Here is a 20385-nt window from a genome sequence, read left to right as displayed (position 1 = left end):
GAGCTACATTTTCACAACAAGGTCCAAAACCCTTGAACCCTACACCTGGCCTCTGACTGCTGTGAGTACATACCCCACCCAGAGTGGTGGCTCCTCAGTCCTGGACCTTTAGAAATGGAGCTAATGGTAGCCTGGCTGTGTTTTCCATCAGAACCAACACAACCCAAGGCAGAAGCTCGTATCTCAGCCCTCGCAGCTCCTCATTAGAACTGATGCAGCATGACGCGGAATCACATCTCGCAACCGCTGCATCAAGGACTTAAGCTACAATTCTCAGCTGACCTAATCTGGTCCCTGTATCTGTACCATGCTCCATTTCAATTGGCCTGAACTTGTGACTTTGCCTCGATCCGGGACGACGAGATAACCACAATTGGCGCTTTTTCTCTTTTGAGCACTATTTTTGCTTAACCCTTAAATTGCATATCTCTATTTGTACTGATTGGATTTTTGTTGTTTTGGTGTCTGATAATTTATTATATTTTTCTCTGTTTATTCTAAATTGGTTTGGGATTATTTTGTGTTGTGTTGACTATTTATTACTGTTTGTGTGCTGCATAAATACTTTACACATTGCCTCTAAGTTAAACCTGACTAGTTTGTTCCAAGCTACCAGAGGGTTAAGCACAGGTTCATTTAGTGACTTCAGTGGTTCACCATGACTGGGATTGCGGCTGTTGCCTGAGAAGGGCTCACAGTCCCCTCAACCAACAAAGCAATTTCTCACACTGGCTGTATGTTTATTGAGTTTGGACGGCTGCATCATGTACAACCGCATCTGCATGTAAATACTGCGTACTGTTGACGCATGCTCTCCGCTCAGGTACTCATGGGAAGTGGAGTCTAGAGTGAATCGTGCTTCCCCATAATACTATGTTTACTTCTTACAGAACAAGTAATGCTCTCAGGTGCAGTGAATGGAGCTTATTTTTCGTCCTCAAAGATTACCTTGATATTACTATGTAGGAGGCCTATGATGTCAATAAATGATTAAATCAGTACATCATTCATTTGGTAAAATCATTGTAACTTAATTTATGTGCAGGGAAGTTGCAACATGTAACATGAAATATATTACCATATTTGTGTATCATTTTGCTGGTGGGACAATATTTGATGCTCGTTTTTAGGTCTTGCCTACGCAGCGGGCATGCGCTGCATAGGAAAAAGGCCTTTAGCCATCGATGCGTCTTTTCAGCCAAAAACGTGCATGCGTTGCATCGCTTTTAATGGCAACGCGTGCACGTCTGGCGATTCCCTTGCGGGAGCGAGCTTTCACACCATATGTTTGTAATTAACTTGCAAACATATGGTGCCCCTGCTCGTTCCCGGAAGGGAAACCGGCGCAGGTCCCCTCCTGTCTCCCCTGCTGCCTCTTTCTTTAGCGTGAGTCACGCGCGCATGTTTGTTTTCTTTCATGGCGGTGAAAGAAACTAGCCAACTTATGTCCCAAAGCTAACGTTTACATTACTGGGAGCCGTGATTGTAATATCCCAGTATTTTAATAGTAAGCTAACATTGTGTAATATCTGTTAGAAAGTGCAGATTTGGTCTCCGCATTACCGGGATCCGTGATTGTAATATCACAGTATTTTGATAGTGTACCAAGTCTTACCCTCCAGAAGGGGGTTTCAGGAACTGTGTTTCAAGAAGTGGGTTTCGATACCACCATCACCCCCACCCTACCGAATGTTGAAATTCAGCATTCGTGTTATCACCTGAAGGAGTAAAAATGGATGAACAGAAGGCGAAGGCCATAACGGATTGGAAATCTCCAACCACAGTCAAAGAAGTGCAAAGCTTTATTGGATTCTCAAACTTTTACAGAAGATTTATTCATGGTTTCTCCCCAAAAATCCTTCCACTAACACGCTTGGTGAAGAAAGGTGTGCCATTCGAGTGGTGTGAAGAAACTGATGAGGCCTTTAAATTGATGAAGGAAAGTTTTACCACGGCGCCGGTTCTGCTCCATGCAGACCCCTCCGTATCTTTTTATCTGGAAATGGATGCTTCCAAAATTTGATCACTGGGGCAATAAAGGACCAGAGCCCATCTAAGAAAGTACAGGAAACTCTAAAATCCATAAAAAGAATACAAATTTGGTTATTATATCCGTGTATAAAGGGTGAGCAATTGTACTATAAACCAAAGAGGTATATATTAATGAATGCCTTATACTACTTTCGGATAGACGCAACCACCAGATATTAAATACTGACTGCACGAAAGTACTCCGGATGGAAATAAGACACCTAGTTGAAGAAGCCAAAAGCCATGAATGGTTCGGCAATAAACAAGGCTGATTTCCTGGTGGCTGAGAATCACAGAACAATATATTTTCACAAGCTACCTTAAATCGACATACAACAAGATCCCTTAACAGGTTGTCCTATTGTGTCTGGAGTAACGTCCATTTTAGAACCATTCTTCTACTACTGTCAGAGTGACCAGTCCCTTTTTATTGCACATTGTATTTGATGGGTTACCAGCGTTCGGCAACTAGACTGCTTTTATTGTGAATGTTTGGCAAACATACTAGAAAAGGGAATATTCCCTTTGGTATTTGACTAAATTACACCTCCTGCTTCAATCAATACCCCCTTCATTCATACTTCATATATACATCCACACAATTCCATGTATGTTAGTTGTAGTGCCACAAATAGTCAAGTAGTTGAGAAAACATACTATATTTATTAAAAGAGTGAATAAAATTATTCCACCATAGTTTAAAGAACAATTCAAACATTAAAACCATTTCATGAATGTAGGACGCAACACAATCTATCTCACAAAACGTAGAAAAACCATCTAGTCCAATGACTATATATGCCAATAGTTTTTAACAATGTAGTGTGTTCAACATAAAAACCCGATGGCGCAAAAAAAGTGTGTGTGTGTGTGTATGTATGTATGTATGTATATATGTATAATAAATAGGAAATAAAAAAAAAAAGAGAAAAAATAAGAGGGACAAAACATATACAATTATTTGTAATTCTTGAATTAATCCATATGTGCGGTCAGCACAGGCATATAAATAGTGTAAACTTTTTTCTCAACAATGCCAGAGTGCCAATGGATTGTCTGTCCAAAGCGTCAACGTGTTTCGGTGGTATTGTACAAATAGAGACCACCTTTTTCAATACCAAGATTTGTGCCTCTCTTAACAACCGTTATCTGTACAACCGATTGGACCGTTTATTACGTCCTAATCCAATGTAGAGCAATGTTCCTTATCCTGAAACAATCATTAGTTGAATTCTAATGTTCCGAAAATTAGAGGGCCAGTTTCATAAATGTATTAATGGTTGGTACTGATAAGTACACTATACTGTGTCCTCAATCGGGAATCTGTCCCGAATATCTTATTTTTAAAGACCACGTTCGGGCAGTCTTCACGGCAGGGGATTTCCTTAACTTCCGTGATTTGATACGGCGTCCGTGTGGCTTGCCTGCATATTATCTTTATGATCCCTCAACCGGTTGTCCTATTGTGTCTGCAGTAAGGCCAGTTTTAGAACCATTCTTCTACTACTGTCAGAGGGACCATTCCTTTTTTATTCCACATTGTATTTGATGGGTTACTAGCCTTCAGCAACTAGACTGCTTTTATTGTGAATATTTGCCAAGTATGCCACAGCGTCTGTGGCTTGGTACGGAGAGGTGCATTGTTATAATCGTAACTGCTCCGAGTTGCTACTTGTGTTTGGCGTCTGTTCTCAAAGTGGCTACGTTTGATGCATTTTAAGAACCAAAATTCCCTTTTGCCATAAGACATTGTGACTATTTTGCTCTGATAAAAGTGCGAGTTCTAGTTCTGACTTTGTTTTTTCCAGGCAGTTGCAAGAAAGTGTCTCCTTGAAAGAGCTCCAGCGTAGAGGAGTCTGCCTGTTAAAACTGCAAGTAACCAACCAGCGAACTGGACTTTACGGACGACTATTGTTGACATTTCAATCTCGGACATTTGATGCAGAAGCGGTGCTGCCGAGCAACAACTTTGGGCCAGGTGTGTACTTATTTACATCTTTGGAAATTACCCATGTCCTGTACTAGAGCCGCACAGTCGCCTTCCCACCGAAGTCAGCAAAAATTTAACTAATGACATTAAAGTCTGGTATTTTTATAATGTGATGGTTCCAATGTATGGTGTGTTAAGTTACTACGCATACGTCCCGCTTCTACTGTTTCCCTTTGGAACTGTGTTTGTGTACACGCGGAATGCACAAGCGGATAAAACCCTTCTCTTGCACATATGGAAACAAGTAGTGAACTTTAACTCCGCACCAGAACCCTCCAAAGCAAATTAGCATACCATGCCTCCCATTCCTCCCCAACATGGCCGACCACAGTCACCCTTGACCCAGCATAAGGGGAGGGTCGACCCAACCCTCTTCTTGTTTTTTTGATTCTGTGCTGCAGATTCTCCAGAGGGTGTTTCAGGTAAGATGGGGCGAGGTCCTGCTCTAGCAGGTCCCAAGGCCCTGGGGAGGAGGCCCTGCTCAAGCGAACTCATGCAATGGGTTTTCCCCCGCCTTGTGGCTCTTGGCCCTCGCGCAGCCCCTTTTGGTTTTTGCAGCTCTGCTCTAGCAGGCTGTGATGTTTGCGGGCTCTCCTGTTTGGTCTCCTCTGACCTGGGTTTCTCCTTGCTGTTCCTGGGTCACGCTGTGCTCACATTCGTCCCCACCCTCTTTTTTTTGTTTTAGGACTGTGTCCTGGTGTGGGGACGCTGGTTTGTTTGGGTCGTGGTGATTTCTGTCCTGCCTCCAGGGGTGGCGCCTCTCCTGACTGGTTTCCCGCTTGTTTGGGGTTGCCTGGCTACGTGGGCTTGCGGCTGTTGATGGTCTCTCCCTCTGCTCTCTGTATGCGCTCATACCTTTGTCTGTGTCAGGGCTCCAGGTCCTCACGTATGGCCACCTCGCTGCTGAGCCTGCTTCACGGGAGACGTCGCTGCTTTTTCTGTGCAGCGGGCTGGTGCACAGGACGTGCTGGGGCCGCTGCTTGGCTGTCGGCCATTTCTGGGTGCTTTGAGGCCCAGGAGCTCTTCTGTGCAGGGGGCGCAGCGGAATGGCTCGGAGCTTGCGCCGGGTGGAGCTTGATGCTACCGCAGTGCAGCCGGTGACTGAGCTACTCTTGGAGCGGTTCTTGGGCTATGGGGTTGTCTGATGCTCCTGTGTGGTGTATTTGCCCGTGTGCCTCTGTTTCCGAGCCGGCCGGCGTTGCAGTAGCACTGTTTCTCCCCCTCCCCCTTTTCGGTGCCATTGCACTTCCAGGCTACCCTTCCGCTTCCTGCTCGGGCCCCGCCCACCCTCCTCCCGCTTCCCTACTGGGGTTGGGAGCTGGAGAACCCCGGCCTTTATCTCTGGTCTCATTGCCGGCTCGCGACGAGCGGAGGCACTCAGGTTTGTGGCTGCCCTATGGGGCATTTGCTCTGTTGGTCTGTTCTCACTGTCACTCGTCAGTGTTGCCGCGGGTGCCCTCCTTTCTCCTCAATGGCGATTTCTCTGCTGCTCCCGATTCCTGTTCCTCCGTCCTTGGTGGGTGTCTGGTGGGTGGGTGTTCTGTCTGTGGGCACCCGGCGCATTTCGGGCTTCTGATGGCGGCGATGGGGTGGGGGTACCGAAGGACTTTGAGGCACTTTTTGCTCGTTTTCGTTCTCACCCTACGTGTTTGCTCCCCCTATTCATGGGACTGCTGTCTTGGCTGTTTTCTCTTCTCTTTACTACGGCTTTGAGATGCGCGCCTCACTCTGTGTTTCATGGGGTTGTTTAGTTCTGGCTGGCCAGAAGTCGCTTTACTGCTCTGTGTTTTGTGTGTATGGGTGTCTGGTCGGGGTGTCGGAGGTGCTCTCAGGTTTCTTATGTGTGGTTGCGGCTGTGGTTGTCCGCATTTGTTTTCCGCATGCCTTTTGTTTCCCCACACTCTCGCCCGCTCAGTGCTCTGGTCGGGTTGCCAGTTGGTGCACCTGTCCTGTTTGTATTTGCCTTTGGTGTTTTGCGTTCACATTTGCCGTTTGATATGTGTCTGTCTGCGTTGTATGAGTCACTACGGCCTAGTGGTTAGGGTCTCTGACTATTACGCTAAAGGTTGTGTATTCATAACCTGTTTTTTCACTGGTTGCTGCTTCTGAGGCAAAATTATTGGGTGGTCGTGTGCATTTGTTCGCTGTTTTCAGTTCCGTGTCTCTGGCAGCCCTCATCTTCCGTGCATCTGCCCTTCTTGTCTTGTTTGCCTCTGTCTGGGTTTGTGTTTTGTGTCTCCTCTGGGATGCGGAATCGTATCCTTTGTGTTTCTTTCCCGGATTTCTGTATTTATTAATTTTCTGGTGGTGCTTGGTGTCATGGGCGGCCTCGGATGCACACCTCTTTACACCTCTGTTGTGGGTGCATGTCTAGGCTACGAGGAATGGCTGTCACATGCGCGACATGGGATCCTGGGCTCCGCGCCGCGTGGACCCACTTCCTCCTGGATGGTGTTACTGGGCAACGGTCTGCCTGGGGATGTTTTCTCTGCATATTGCAGTTGTTTCAGAGGTCGGGGAAGCCCGCATCTTGCATGCTGCCTGTGTGGGGCTGGGTTCTCATTTGTACACTGCGGTTTTTCTTGCCCTGGTCCTTCGGTGGTTGGGGGTGCCGGGGTTAAGTCTGCAGGTGCTTCCCTGGGATTGTCTTTGTCTATGGACCTTGCTGTATCTTCTTATGGCCCCGGGTGCTATTAGTCCACGGATTCTGTTCTGCCGGTGCTGGTGTCTCTGCACTTCGGTCCACTCCGGGTTGGTTGGTTGGTAGAGTCCTCTCTCTTCAGGGGTCTTCCTTTCTGGTGTCACCCTCCCGGGTGGTTTTGTCGGATGCCAGCCTGTGGCGCTGGGGCACGGCGTTGTGTTCCCGCTCTGTGCTTGGTCATGCCAACGGCCATTCCACCCTTGTCTGATCTAAGTTGTTCAGCATGGTCGGCCCTGGTTATTACCTGAAAGGGTGACCTCCTGGGTATTCAAGGTGCTGTAGGCTAAGTTCGCTTGCACGCGGGTTGCTGATCCTCTTTCTGGGTATTGTTGGCCGTTCTTTTGCCGGGTCTGCGGTTTCGCCCAGCTCTTCGGGGTGATCCTGTTCAGTTCCGGACGGACGTGCGGGGACGGTGGCCTTGCCACCCTGCCTACCCCTGTTCCAGTCGGCTCTCTGCAGTTGTGCCTTGTCAGGCCTGCTTGGTTCCTGGATTGGGGTCTGCCTGGGACTCTGGAGTGCTGTTGGCTTTTGGTGAGGGGCTGCCTCGTCTTACTAGGTATTGCGAGGTTCGCTCCCTTTGGCTTCTTGCATGGGTGATTCTGTCCCGGCCTGGGGTGCAGGTGTTGTCACTCGGGCAGTTTGTCTTCCGGAGTTAGTGGTCTGCGTGGCGGTTCGCCTGCGCAGGTTCCTTCTACCCGTGACTTCCGTCTCACTAGTGGTGGCAGTGTTCCGTCTGTTGCCGGCCCTGTTTGGTGCCCAACGGGGGTTCTATTTGCGGTTGTGTGCTTGGCTCGCCTGCCTCACTTCCGCCCTTTCCTTCCGTGTCCGAGGGCGTGATGGCTGGGTGCGCTGTCATTCGGTTGGCCGTACTTTCTGCTTCCGCCTTTTCTCCCTTTTCTTTGGTTCTACTTCTGTGCGGGATTCGCCGGAAGGGGGTATTTGTTCTGTTGATGTAATCCCAGGCTGAGGTTTCCTCCCAGGTGGGTGGTGTCCATCCTGGAGTACTGGGTATTCTCAGTTCTTCCATTCACTTTGCGGGCCCTCCACTTTTGGTGGGGGTTGTGCGTCTTTTTCTGCCTCGTTTGGTGGAGCCAGCGGTCTCGGGCTCCTGTTTCCCGGCTGCTCTCCGGCTTGTTTTCTCACCTTCGGGTGTCTTTGTCTCATTGGTGTGTTTCTTCGGGTTTGGACTTTTTCCCTGTGTTTCCAGTTTGGGTGTTTGTTTTCCTGCCTGATGGACTTTGCCTTGGGCGTGGCCCCTTCGGCTCTCCAGGCTCAGTGGGCAGACTTGCCGGCGTTCCGCTGTCCTTGGTTGGCCTTTTGGATCCTTTGGTGGCCTGGTTGCTCCACTGTTGTTGCCTACTGTATCCTCTGGCTGTGCTTTCCCTTCCTGGGGTCCTCCGTTGGTGTTGCGGGCCTTATCGGGGGTTCGTTTGAGCCTCTTGGTTTCCTGGCCTTCTTGTTCCTCGCCTTGCTGGTGGTGTTTTTGGTGGCCATTGTCTCTGCTGGGTGAATTGGGGAGCTGGGTTCTTCTGTGCCCCCCTCCGGTCTGGCAGGTCCTCCCGGTCCCTTTGTGCTGCGTTGGGGTCCTGCATTTCTGCCCTGGGTTCCTTCGGTTGTCGGCCGTCCCCATGGCGTTGTTTTGTTTCCCTCCGGTACTTGTGTCTGGAGTGGTTTCTGCTCTCGCTGTTTGGTTGCCCGCCGTGCGGTGTTGCCGCGTTTAGAGCGCACTGGGTCTTTTTTTTTTTTTTTTTTTTTTTGCTGCTGTGTCAACTTGTTTGTCACTTTTGGTCCTGTCCGTACTGGTCCTTTGCATTCTCTCTCCTCCCTGTGTTGGTGGGTGGCGTGACTTCTCTTGCTGACCTATGTGTCACAGGTTCTGTGGTGTCTGCCCTGGTGCAGGGTCGGTCTCCTGGGCCTCTGTCTGTCTCTTGGGCCTTTTTTATGTGGCGTCTCTACTGCTAGTTTCTGTAGGGCCACTTCCTGGTGCTCTATGCACCTGTTCTTGGTTCATTGCCAGGTGGTGTTGGGTGGTCCTTCTGCGGGGGGCTTTGCTGGGCAGTTCTCCGGGTTGGGTTTTCCGGCTCCTGTAGTTCTCGCTTTCTGTGCTTCCTCTTGGGTGTTGTCCAGCTGTTTGTGGATTGCGCCTACTTGTTTGGCCTTGTCACTTTGTCTGTGGTTTCTTGTGAGTTTTACATGAAGCTGCTTAGGTTGGGTATGTGCTCACTACGTAACTCTGGTGGCGAGGAAGACTTACGAGGAGGTAATGCCCCCGTTACTTACCGGTAAACTTCTTTACTCTGAGTATTGTCTTCCTCGCCACATGAGTTCCCATCCCTCCCCCCCGTTTGGCTGTCTGCTTCATGTGGTTCTTGAGGCTTGTTAGTTCTACAGGAAGTGGGTTGGGTTGACCCTCCCTTTATACTGGGTCAAGGGTGATGGTGGTCGTCCATGTTGAGGAGTGATGGGAGGCATGGTATGCTAATTTGCTTTGGAGGGTTCTGGTGTGGAGCTAAAGCTCACTACTTAACTCGTGTGGCGAGGAAGACAATACTCTGAGTAATGAAGATTACCGGGAAGTAACCGGGTCAACACCGCAGTTGTTGCTGAACTTGTGCAATCACGAGAAAAGTGAACTTTAGGAAGCAGTACTAAGAGAGGGCTTAGTCCTGCCCCCTCTCCCCCCTCCCCACACACACAGGTTGATCTTTTTCTCTGCAGGCTTTTGTTAGGACAGAATGTTAGTGGTTTTGCTTAAAGTGCTTGTACTCAGGGACGCTGGAATTATGTGACAGGGAGCACTAAATTGTGCAATAGTGTTGAATAAATTATGCACCAAAAAAAGGCAAATTATGCAGTGTACACAACCCCTGGCCTCTGTCTACTGAAGAGACTAGCTTACACTGCAGACCAACTAAAGACTCTGCAACCTGCCCACCCTACAGACTGTCAGATTATTGTTCCTGGGGCGAGTCCCTTAGCCTGTAACTATGTATTTTCTATTGAGGTAAATAGTAATGCTAGCAATGCCTGGCTCTCATCTGTAGCCAACAGCATTTAGGTTTCACCCATTAAGGCGGATCATACCTGTGAGTCTCCTGGAGGATCTAGTCTGACCAGAGAATTTCGGTTCTTTAATCTGAATTGACGATCTCTCCCAAAACATAAACAACGCCTATTTAATTTTTTATGGGATTCTCAGCTCTGTTTCTTACGGAGACATTGCGGCATGAGGGCTCTTCACCAGATGTAATTATGGTTCTCCTGCCTAATTACGCTGTATCTAGGAAAGACAGACAAGACAGGCATAATAAAACCGATTGGGGGATTTCGATTATTTTTAAAAATGACTTTTAATGTAAAATTGAAGATTCTCTGATCCCTGACTGTGAAGCTCTTTGCTTTACCCTTTCGCTTACACCAAAATTCACGTTCTCAGGAGTCTTGCTGCATCGTCCCCCTGGCCGCGTTGGTAATTGTTTTACCTCACTGCCAGATTTGTTAGCTCCACTTATATTAAAACCGGCGAATTTTACAATACTTGGTGATACCAATCTTCATTTAGAAGACCCAAAGGGCAGTCTGTGCTCCACTCTCATGGAGGATCTTGGTGTCCTCAGCCTAACTCTATGCAACACTGGCCCCACTCATTTGGCCAGCCATCTACGGGATCCAGTCTTTTCCAATGTCTCGTATTTAACAACTGCCCATCCTTTGCCACTCCTGTGGTCTGACCATTTTGCTGTGCCTTTTACCATTAGAATCCCGCCCAGTTTTGCAATATCATGCCCTAACCAACCCTTTAAGTCAAAGAAGTTGACAAAACTGAATTTTCCAGCACTGAATAATCTATTACATCATAAAAGACCAGTTTTAAAACAAATGATGGATGCTAATTCGGACCTGGTTCATAATTGACTTGTAGCTGCTGTGAAGCAAATCCTACTTGCTACTGCCAAACGCTCTGGTCAGTCTTTGCCACCAGTCCCTTGGTTTAGTGAAGCATTTTAATATGAAAAACAACAGTGTAAGGCTCTGGAAAGGTTAAGGCATAACTCCTACACGAAAAAAACTAAAAGCCAGTATAGAGCGGGGCAAAAAAAAATATCACAGCCTCTGCAAACTGACAAAGGCCCTGTATTATTCTGACAAAATTTTAAGTGCCAAAAATTGTTCTAAAACCTTGTTTCAAGTGGCCAAAGAATTATTGGACCCCTGCAATCGGCCTCCGATACCCTTCTCTCCTCTACGCAATGCGAGGAGTTAGCTCTCTTCTTTAATCAAAAAGTAGAAGAAATTATTTCTCAAATGGTTCTAGACTGCACTCAGGAAACAGCCAGATGTCACCATAACTAATCCCGGTTCCCAGAAACCTACGCATGCAGGTTGGTGTGGTGTTATGATTAATGCTGATGCAGCACCTAAATTAAAGAACTTGGTGGACACTGTGACCTTTAATACCATTCTGCATTCTACTAAAACAGGTTCGCCTTTTGACCCCCTAACCCCTAATATGATCAACCAACTTGACCCCAACTTGTTATCCTTACTAAGAGATCTTCTTAATATCTCTCAGGGAGGAGCGGGTCGCCTAGAAATGGAAAAATGCCATAGTCCTCCCCTTCTGAAAAAAACGAATCCGTACCCGGCCTATATGTCCAACTTTCGTCCAATGTCTGTTACCATTTTTTCCCCAAAATCTTAGAAAAACATATTAATGGACAGATGACCTCATTTGTAGAGACTCTGAATTTTCTTCTTTCCTCTGAATCTGGATTTGTTTGAGGCAGCTCCTTGATTAAGGCGGAATGGCTGCGCTTATTTTCTTAGACCTTAGCGCAGCCTTTGATATTGTGTCTCCCTCAATTCTGGACGAAAGACTGGCTGCCCTGGGACTGGAAGTCCCCACTTTGGCCTGGTTTAGATAATTTCTAACAGATCATACGTGCCAAGTCTTTTCAACAACTTCCAGATCCGAGACTCATACCCTGAGGTCAGTAGTCCCTCAGGATTCATTGTTGAGCCCTCTATTGTTTAACATCTACGTCCGCCTGTTGGCGGTTGAAATGGAGATATCTGGTCTGACACTTTTTTCCTCCACAGATGACACTCAGATCATCTGTACTCTGTCTTCTGCACAGAACCACAGACTCTCAGAGTTAAGCTTGGACCTGAGTTGTTTCTCCTCTTGGATAAATAAAAACTATCTCAGGCTCAATGGCAATAAGACTGAGGTCATGGTTCTGGGGAAAAAATCCTTGCTCTGTGGCCCTCACCTTTGCCTTGACTCTCTAGGGACCTTGCCTTCTCCATAACAGAAAGGTGAAAGTCTGGGATTCCTTCTGGATAATAAACTGTCCATGAAGCCTCAGGTGGCTAAGATGACAGCCACTTGCTTTGCGGTCCTTAAATGGCTAAGAAAGATCATCTTTTTGAACACTGCTTCCACTGAAAGGGCTGTGATCCAGACTCTGATTATAGCTAGACTATGGCAATGTGCTGTACCTGGGAGTTGACAAAGCCACTACCCGCTGGATGCAAATAGTTCAGAAGTCAGCGGCGAGGCCGCTTTACTGCCCCACAATCCCAAACCGGATCACGTTCTAAACTTTATTCTTTATGTTTCAGGCTAAAGCGGGAACCGCTGCTCAATAGATTTGGTCTTGCTTTATCATCCTTCTCGCTCTTTGCTATCTATGAATCTGTTTAGTGTGCCTAGGGTCTGCTTGTCTTGCATGAAAGGTGGTTGTTTCTCCTATTTCTGTTTGAAACTCTGGTATTCTTTTCCAGACTCACTGAGAAAATGTATATCTCTCCTGGCTTTCTGCAAAAGCTTGAAGACCTGGCTTTTCTAACTTAGGAACCTTTCCTCTACCTCTGGTGCCGGGAACCTCTCAGGGTAGCTGTGCGCATTACAAATCTAAATAATAATTATAATAATAAAACAAAAACGAAATAAAAAAGATACACACAGTCATTGATGGTTGTTGCATCAGTCCGCTTTAGCTGTTTGTCTGTTTGAGTGTCATTCTCATACTGCTTCCAACTATGACAGTAAATCGCATGGTGTAGTATACAAAAAAGTGATGGATGGAATGCATGAATTAATCTCAGTCACTGGTAAATACTTGGGTTCAGCTTGGTTATAGTGACAGTGTATAAAGTATACAAAAAAGTGATGGATGGAATGCTGGAATTAATCTCCGGGTATTCCCAGACATGGGCCCCCTGCACACTGTGTCACTGGAACCAAGTTATACCCAGCTGATGAGCCCATATCAAGGCCGAAACCTGTCCTATGTTGCTTGGGTTCTAGTTCAGGAAGGGCTTGGATTGGCAGTTTGGGCTAAACTGTTGCCAGTGAAAGCAGGGTCAAGACTGATTTCATATACCTGGGTCCAAACTGAGGTGGCATGGTGTGCGAAATGATGATGTACTGGGATGCAGCCTGAGTAGTTACCAGTGGCTGAGATTAAATGAAGCATTCTGTCCATCACTTGTTGTATGCTTTAGTATCTCGCCTGGGCCAAGAGTCAGCAGACTGCAGCCACGGGCTGTATTTCGCAGTGAGTGATAGCATTTTGCCTGATCTCATATGCAAAGGTTCCTGGAAAGGAGTGTTTTCCATTTTCTTTTGTTTCTGGCCCGTTTTTATTTATACACCTTCCTTTCTTTTTTTAGTGTTCATTGTAATTCACCAGGCAGTGCCACGGGGCCTCTCACTTTGTGCCCATTTCTTGTGCAGTAAGCTGCATTCAGCTCGGCGATTGCTTCTAAATGTGTGGCCATGTTGTAATGTTATTGACTATAGTTTATTATAGTTTTACCATTTCAAGACGACCTCCATGTATATAAGCAACATGTCAGCCTTCCTGGCTCAGTACATCCTTGATACACTATGTAATAATACCATTCCAAGATGGCTGCCCACCTCTATTGCAAGCATATGTTGATGCAGCAGCATTTTTTTCATTTACTCATGGTTATTCTTTTTATTTATTTTGTATATGCTTGTTGATTTTTGGTGTTTATTTTATTGCAGAGGGATACATGAGTGAAAGATTGAATCAATGGGTGATTGAATTGATGCATGTCTGGAAGGATGAGTGACAGAGTGCATGTAATGAGTTATTGAGTACTGAATTGACCAATGACAGACCATTGACACTTAGTTATAAGCCAGACCTATTGGCATTGCCTGTGCTTCTTTCATTGATTGTGTTGAATGGAACGTGTACAACAGGACCCTCATTGCCACCTGATGTAGCTCCGATTTCATCTGGAGTCAGGCATTGCTATATTTTTGTGGTTCAGACAGACTGCATTTAGAATGACGCAGATTTTGGTGCAAGTAGAAAACACATGGCACATGAGATTATGAAATGAGGCCTAGTCAAATGTTTTTTTAAATGTGCACTTTGGTGCATTCAAAATGAAAGACCTGAAATAAGGCCTGGTAAATGCTTTCAGTCTGAAATGCTTGTGCTGAATTAACATGTGTTTTTGCAGTGTAGAGAAAACTCGTGATTTCAGTGGCTATTTTGGCTTTGAGGATAATCCTAGAATGTGTGTTCTCTCTTCCCAGCTCATTTTCCTTGTAATCTACACTCTCTATTCCTGTTTTAAGAGACTTTGGCTTTGTTGCATATTAAAACAATGCATATTCAGATCATAACACATCTCCTTATAATGTGTATTCAATTAACCATGCACCATCTCTACACATGAGACTAAAGCATTTTGCATGAAAAGCTATCTAAAACATTAGAGCATGTTGCTATAAGTATGTATTAACTGCTTGTGCTTTGAAAATTTGCACTGGTACATGTTTTATGCTATGTTGTACATTACACATTTTTGCATGTTGTGCACAAATAATAGAAAAGCGGATTTAAACTAATAGCTTTTGCTAGGTAAATAAATAATACAAGGTATTAGTACGGGGAGGTAAACAGAATGGGTTCTATTTCGTAAATGAATGCTATTTTTGTGTTTGTTTTATTTTTGGGCCTAAGATAAAATGGCTACCTGTGAATCCAGCAAGGCTGTGAATTTGAGAGCATGCGCAGATTATACCAGCTTGCCTCAAGTGAAGACCTGGTCAAGGCCACTGTGAACTGTAAATTCTTGCTATTCTGCCAATGTACCGATGCTTGTGGAATGTGCTTATCCTGCGTGCGATGTCACAGGAAGGAGGAAACTGGACTGAAACATGTTTTCCTATTAAATGTTGCTGAACTATATGATTGTATTAATCATTAACGCTTCTTTTGTTAAAACCAGTATGGTTTCGAATTTGCAATGAGAACAGGATGGTGAGACCCTCATGTCATCTATGCTAACCAATCAGTGCAAGCTTTACTGAAAACTGCAACATTATTTGTGTAGTCAGCCAAGAATTAGAGTATAAATAATGACCTCTTTGGAGGCGTGTTCCTGCTGCTTGCGTTTTTTAGGAGGAGGAGAGAGGAGAGGCAGCAGATGAGGCCAGACATCATATGGGTTAGGTACATGAAACATTGTGGGTGCAGCCTGGGTGGAGATTGCGTCCGAGGAAAGACAGAGGGAGGTGGGGGCCTTTTGCTCATATTAGAGTCCTTGCACGTCATATTTTTGGCAAGGCAGATCACATTCCTCTGTGGTCTGTGAAGGAGGGGCTTTCTTGCTCCTTGTGTAGCTCAGAGTGGCAGACATGAACAGACCAGGGCAGAAGGTAGATTTAGAATGCTAAAACTTTAAGTTTATGCTTTGACTAATTAATCAGTTTTGAAAAGATTTATTTGTCCTATGCATTTATTCCTCTTTATGGGAGATTTTTGCCATTTATTAATTATTGATTGGCCTTGCAAGACTCACTCTTTTCTTAGAAACTCTTTAAGAGTTTTGACTGACATTTTGCGCCACATTTTCTTTTCTACATGTGATGCTTTATATGCGGACTGTAATATGTTCTATATTAATTCTATTTTCCTATTTTTAATTCTGTAACCTTATTGATATTTGACTAATTGTGCTAATCAAAAACCAAAGGAAATGATGGACGGAGTGTTGAACATTGCAAGCACTCACCCCCAGTCAACTGATCTGGGTTTAATCCATCACGTTCTTTAGCCCACTCTGCCACCCCAGTTCAGACATGGCCATATGCAAATCAGTCTGACCCTGTGCCTCATGGGAACAGTCCAGCCCGAACTGCCGAGCCATGTCTTTCCTGGACCGGAAACAAGCTTCCTAGGACCAGTTTCTGGCATTTCAGCCGTCTTCAGCCAGGGTTGCTTGAATCCAGTGGCAAAGTGAGCAAGGGACTCACGTCTGAGCATACCCTGCCAACTTATGGCGAACAAAGCAAAAACCAAAGGAAATGGTGGACGGAGTGTTGAACATTGCAAGCACTCACTCCCAGTCAACTGATCTGGGTTTAATCCATCACCTTTCTTTAGCCCACTCTGCCACCCCAGTTCAGACATGGCCATATGCAAATCAGTCTGACCCTGTGCCTCATGGGAACAGTCCAGCCCGAACTGCCAAGCCATGTCTTCCCTGGACCGGAAACAAGCTTCCTAGGACCGGTTTCTGGCATTTCAGCCGTCTTCAGCCAGGCTTGCTTGAATCCAGTGGCAAAGTGAGCAAGGGACTCACGTCTGAGCATACCCTGCCAACTTATGGCGAACAAAGCAAAAACCAAAGGAAATTGTTCCCATGAGGCACAGGGTCAGATTGATTTGCATATGGCCATGTCTGAACTGGGGTGGCAGAGTGGGCTTAAGAACGGTGATGGATTAAACCCAGATCAGTTGACTGGGGGTGCTTGCAATGTTCAACGCTCCGTCCATCATTTCCTTTGGTTTTTGCTTAATTGTGCTAATCTTCACAATACTGTCCAGTAGCAACATGAGTGCCACAAGAACCAATACAAATACTTCACTGCTTTCTGCACTGCAAGGAAATGCATGGCAGAAGAGCAATGTAAGGAAGATCTGAAGATTTACCAGTCATTTATGACTCCATGAGCCAGGAAAAAAGCTGCAGCCAGTTTAAAAAGGTTCTGTTTGCATCTGTGGTACAAGTCTGAAAAGTGTACCACCCTGCCATTAAAACACTTCAGGACGACTATTCTCACCCCCCACAAAATGGCATTAAATCAGAAACTGTAATGTCTCATTCACTCGGTTAACACTACCTCATCCATCATTAGGCTCCAGAGAGTTGTTGAAACATGTGATCGTGGAAAAAAGAGGTTGAGGAAAAAGTTATTTACCTCCCATTTAGTGAGAAGAATCTCATTGTTTTCTTGACTAGTGAGTTTCGCCAGCCGTATCCAGGAGAGACAATCTCATTAAAATTGCTAAACTCCCCCCAAAGAGTACTGATTAGTGAGCCCACTTCCTTCTATATCTTAACTGTGAGGCCTTCTTTTTGTCATATGCATTTGTCCCGCTCCTCTTCCTCTGACCTTTACTCCCCCATAGAGAAGTGCATCAGAAGCACTCTATATGGCTACCCCTTTCTTGATTGAAGCTAAAAAGGTAGTCTCCGATGTAGCTATGCATTGTAACAACAGGGTACTACATAGGTTGCCAGTACTTTGCAGGACCGACAGTCTTATGAGAAGTCTAAACTCCTCTGTGTTTGAAAAGCTGATGACTAATCTTTCCTAAAGCTATAGCAAAATCATCTTCATTTACAGCCTGCACTGGTGCCTCTGTTTTCAACAGTAGTTCAAAATGCTCTTTTGTCTCCCACGCAAGTTACTTAGCTCAATATATGTTGTGTGTGTCAGCGCCCAAAATTTTGGAGGACAATTGATGACCAGTGCAAACCCAAAGCACTTACAACGGCCACCTATTTTTGGCCTCCCTCCGTCTCCAGGCAAATGGATCTTTGCCACTGTTTTAGAATGAAGCTATAATCAAATGCATTTCAAATAAAAACATAAACATTCAGTATTTTAATGTTCAGTCAATGAGAGGTTTGAGAAGTTGTTAAAGAGTTTTATGTTCTAATTAAAGTTTTAGATTTTTCTGATTCTTTTTTCATTATTCAAATATCAGTCAGGTTCCAGAATTGATAAGCGAAAAATATGTTTAGTGCAGATCATATTAAAATATTGCACTTAGCGTGTTCCTTAATGGACAGAACCCCTATTGTAAGAAATGGGCCGCTAATGATGTTAGTCAGAACCCATGTAGATTTCCCATAAAGAGAGATAAGGCATACTGCTCCCTGCTCCCAATCTTCATCTCCATCTCTCTCCTCTGTCTTCTGTCATCTCCTCTCATCACCTGAACTCCTAAACTAGAAACACGCTTATTCAAATAGTAATTCAAAGTTGGCAAAAGATATGGTCTGTTCTCGTCTCCATTAATTGGAAATTCAGCATTCTCCAAATGGCCCATTTCTCCTCATTTCTCACACATCTTTCCGTCACCCAGCAGGATGTGGCAGACTGTATCTTCCTACGTTTGCATAAAATAAATCTCCATAACTTACATGACTTCACTTTTCAGAACCTTCTAATAAAGCATCTGTTATTTTAACTAAGCACACAGGCCAGATGAATGACCCGTTTTTGCATGCACCAACAGGTTTGCGAACCCGTTTGCTCATGCAAAAACATCATGGGCCATGTACAAAGCCTATTTAGCAAGTCACAATTTATTTGCAACTCGCTAAATAGGTTTTGCGACTCGCTATTTGGAAGGGGCGTTCCCTTCCAAATAGCGAGTCTCAAAACCATGTACTAATGTTTTGCAACCGCAATTGCGGTCGCAAAACATTTGCAATTACCACCTACTTCAAGTAGGTGGTAATGCATTCTCAAATGTAATGGGGTCCTCAGGGGACCACTTCCCCTTTGCAAATGCATGGGAAAATATTTTTTATGGGCAGGCAGTGGTCCCAGGGACCACTATCTGCCCTTAAAAAATGAAACTAAAACGTTTCATTCTTTTTTTTTTTTTTAATGCATCCAGTTTCCTTTAAGGAAAATGGGCTGCATTTAAAAAAACAAAAAAAAAAACTGCTTCATTTCAAAGCAGTCCCAGCAGGCCACCATCCGTGGGAGGTCCTGTCTTTCCCAATGGACTCGCAAATTGCAGGAGGCTCATTAATATTATTGAGCCTCGCAATTTGTGACCCCATTCGGAATCGCAAACAGTGTTAAACACACTGTTGTACATTTTATTTTGCGTCTCGCAATTTGCGAATCGCAATTAGTCGCAAATTGCGAGGCGCAAAATAAAATGGACGTACATCTGGCCCAAGGTTTGTAAGCTGCAAGAAAAAAATCATTATTAAGCATTTTACAAACATAAAATTGTACTGCATTTTTGCAATATGTGTGTTTTCTGTTCTCTACGTCAAGTAAAATAAAACTTTAAGTCAGTTATGAATAGGGCTCTTTGTGAAAGATAACATTTTTTCAGCAACAAATGCGATATCAGTGAAGGTAATGATGCTGTAATTTATGTAAGGCGTCTTTATTTCACAAAGGAAACACGCTTTCCATCTCGTGTATGTTGAAGGCTAAGCTGTGGTCCGCTCTTCGAGCAAGCTGCATTTCTACAAACCATGATTTTAGTTAGTTATCACTGTGTTCTGCACAAATGTCATTAATACAAACTGCACATTAACTTTGCACACGTTTAATAATTATTGTGAGTTTAAAAAAACACATTCTATAGTTAAGACAAAATCTAAACTAGTCACATTAAAGTCAAACTATCAAATATATCTGTGCATGTTTCAACAATCTAAAGAACAATATTTATTAAAAAGAAAGTGTCTAGTTAAAGGCCTGGCATTGGATATGAAAGCCTTGCACCAAAATCTGTGTGTCATGTTAGAAAATGCACTTTTTCAAGTTAAAAACCCAAGGCATATTATCATTAGTAGTGACTTTCACAGTTGTTATGAGTCAATTCAATATCTTTATTTGGTTGCTTTTTTAATAATAAAGTGTACAAAAGTTAACACATAATAAAATTACTAGACACAATACAATCCAGATAAAACACACATTAAAAAAATTAGAAACCAAATCAACTTTACCTAGATTCCAAAGATACATAATAGTTCTTATAAAGTAAGAGACACTAAAAATAATAAATTCATCAGGCAACATCTAAAAATGAAAGTGCAGGTTGTACTTTAGACAATCCCATGTCCTTTATTAGTGGAATGATGAAGTCACTCCTGGGTTCGGATTACAATTTACAGATCATCACAAAATGTAATGTGTCCTGCTGAGACAAACTGTCGCAGCTGCAGGGACCCATAGCTCCAGGAGAAGCGAACAACAGATGCAACAAATTTAGTCCGAATCTGGTAAGCAAAAAACAATCACTGTTATTTTTAGCAAGATAATGCTTCATAGTCTGGGTCGTTTTCAGCAGTATTTTTCTCCAAAACCGTGGGGTTCACCAATTCAGTTGCTTCTCTGTGAATAAGTCTTTTAGCAAAACTATTATCCCTCACCCATTTTCTTTCAGAGGAGCAGATACTCTCTGGGTTACTAAACGATTATTCCCTCTCCAAAAGCAAAAAGGAGCCCTGTTATATTTAAGCCAAGGGATTTTGAGAGAATAGCCAAGCGTAAGGCAATCTTTTTTTTTTTTATCAACAGATTTTATTGTGTCAATATAGCCATCACCATGCAGAGCCCTGT

The 20385-nt window shown here is 44.6% G+C and overlaps 1 protein-coding gene across 1 annotated transcript in view; it reads left to right on the top strand.

Moving 5' to 3' along the window:
* IGHMBP2 (immunoglobulin mu DNA binding protein 2) overlaps positions 1-20385 on the top strand; it is a 352665-nt gene that overhangs the window by 20838 nt on the left and 311442 nt on the right. Inside the window, exon 2 of the mRNA XM_085644756.1 lies at positions 3840-4009. Coding sequence (XP_085500882.1) covers positions 3840-4009 — 170 coding nt within the window. The remainder of the gene's footprint in view (positions 1-3839; positions 4010-20385) is intronic.

The sequence above is a fragment of the Triturus cristatus genome, chromosome 3_1 (assembly GCF_964204655.1).
Source record: "Triturus cristatus chromosome 3_1, aTriCri1.1, whole genome shotgun sequence".
NCBI classification, from domain to species: domain Eukaryota; kingdom Metazoa; phylum Chordata; class Amphibia; order Caudata; family Salamandridae; genus Triturus; species Triturus cristatus.
This window is presented reverse-complemented; position numbering and strand designations above follow the sequence as displayed.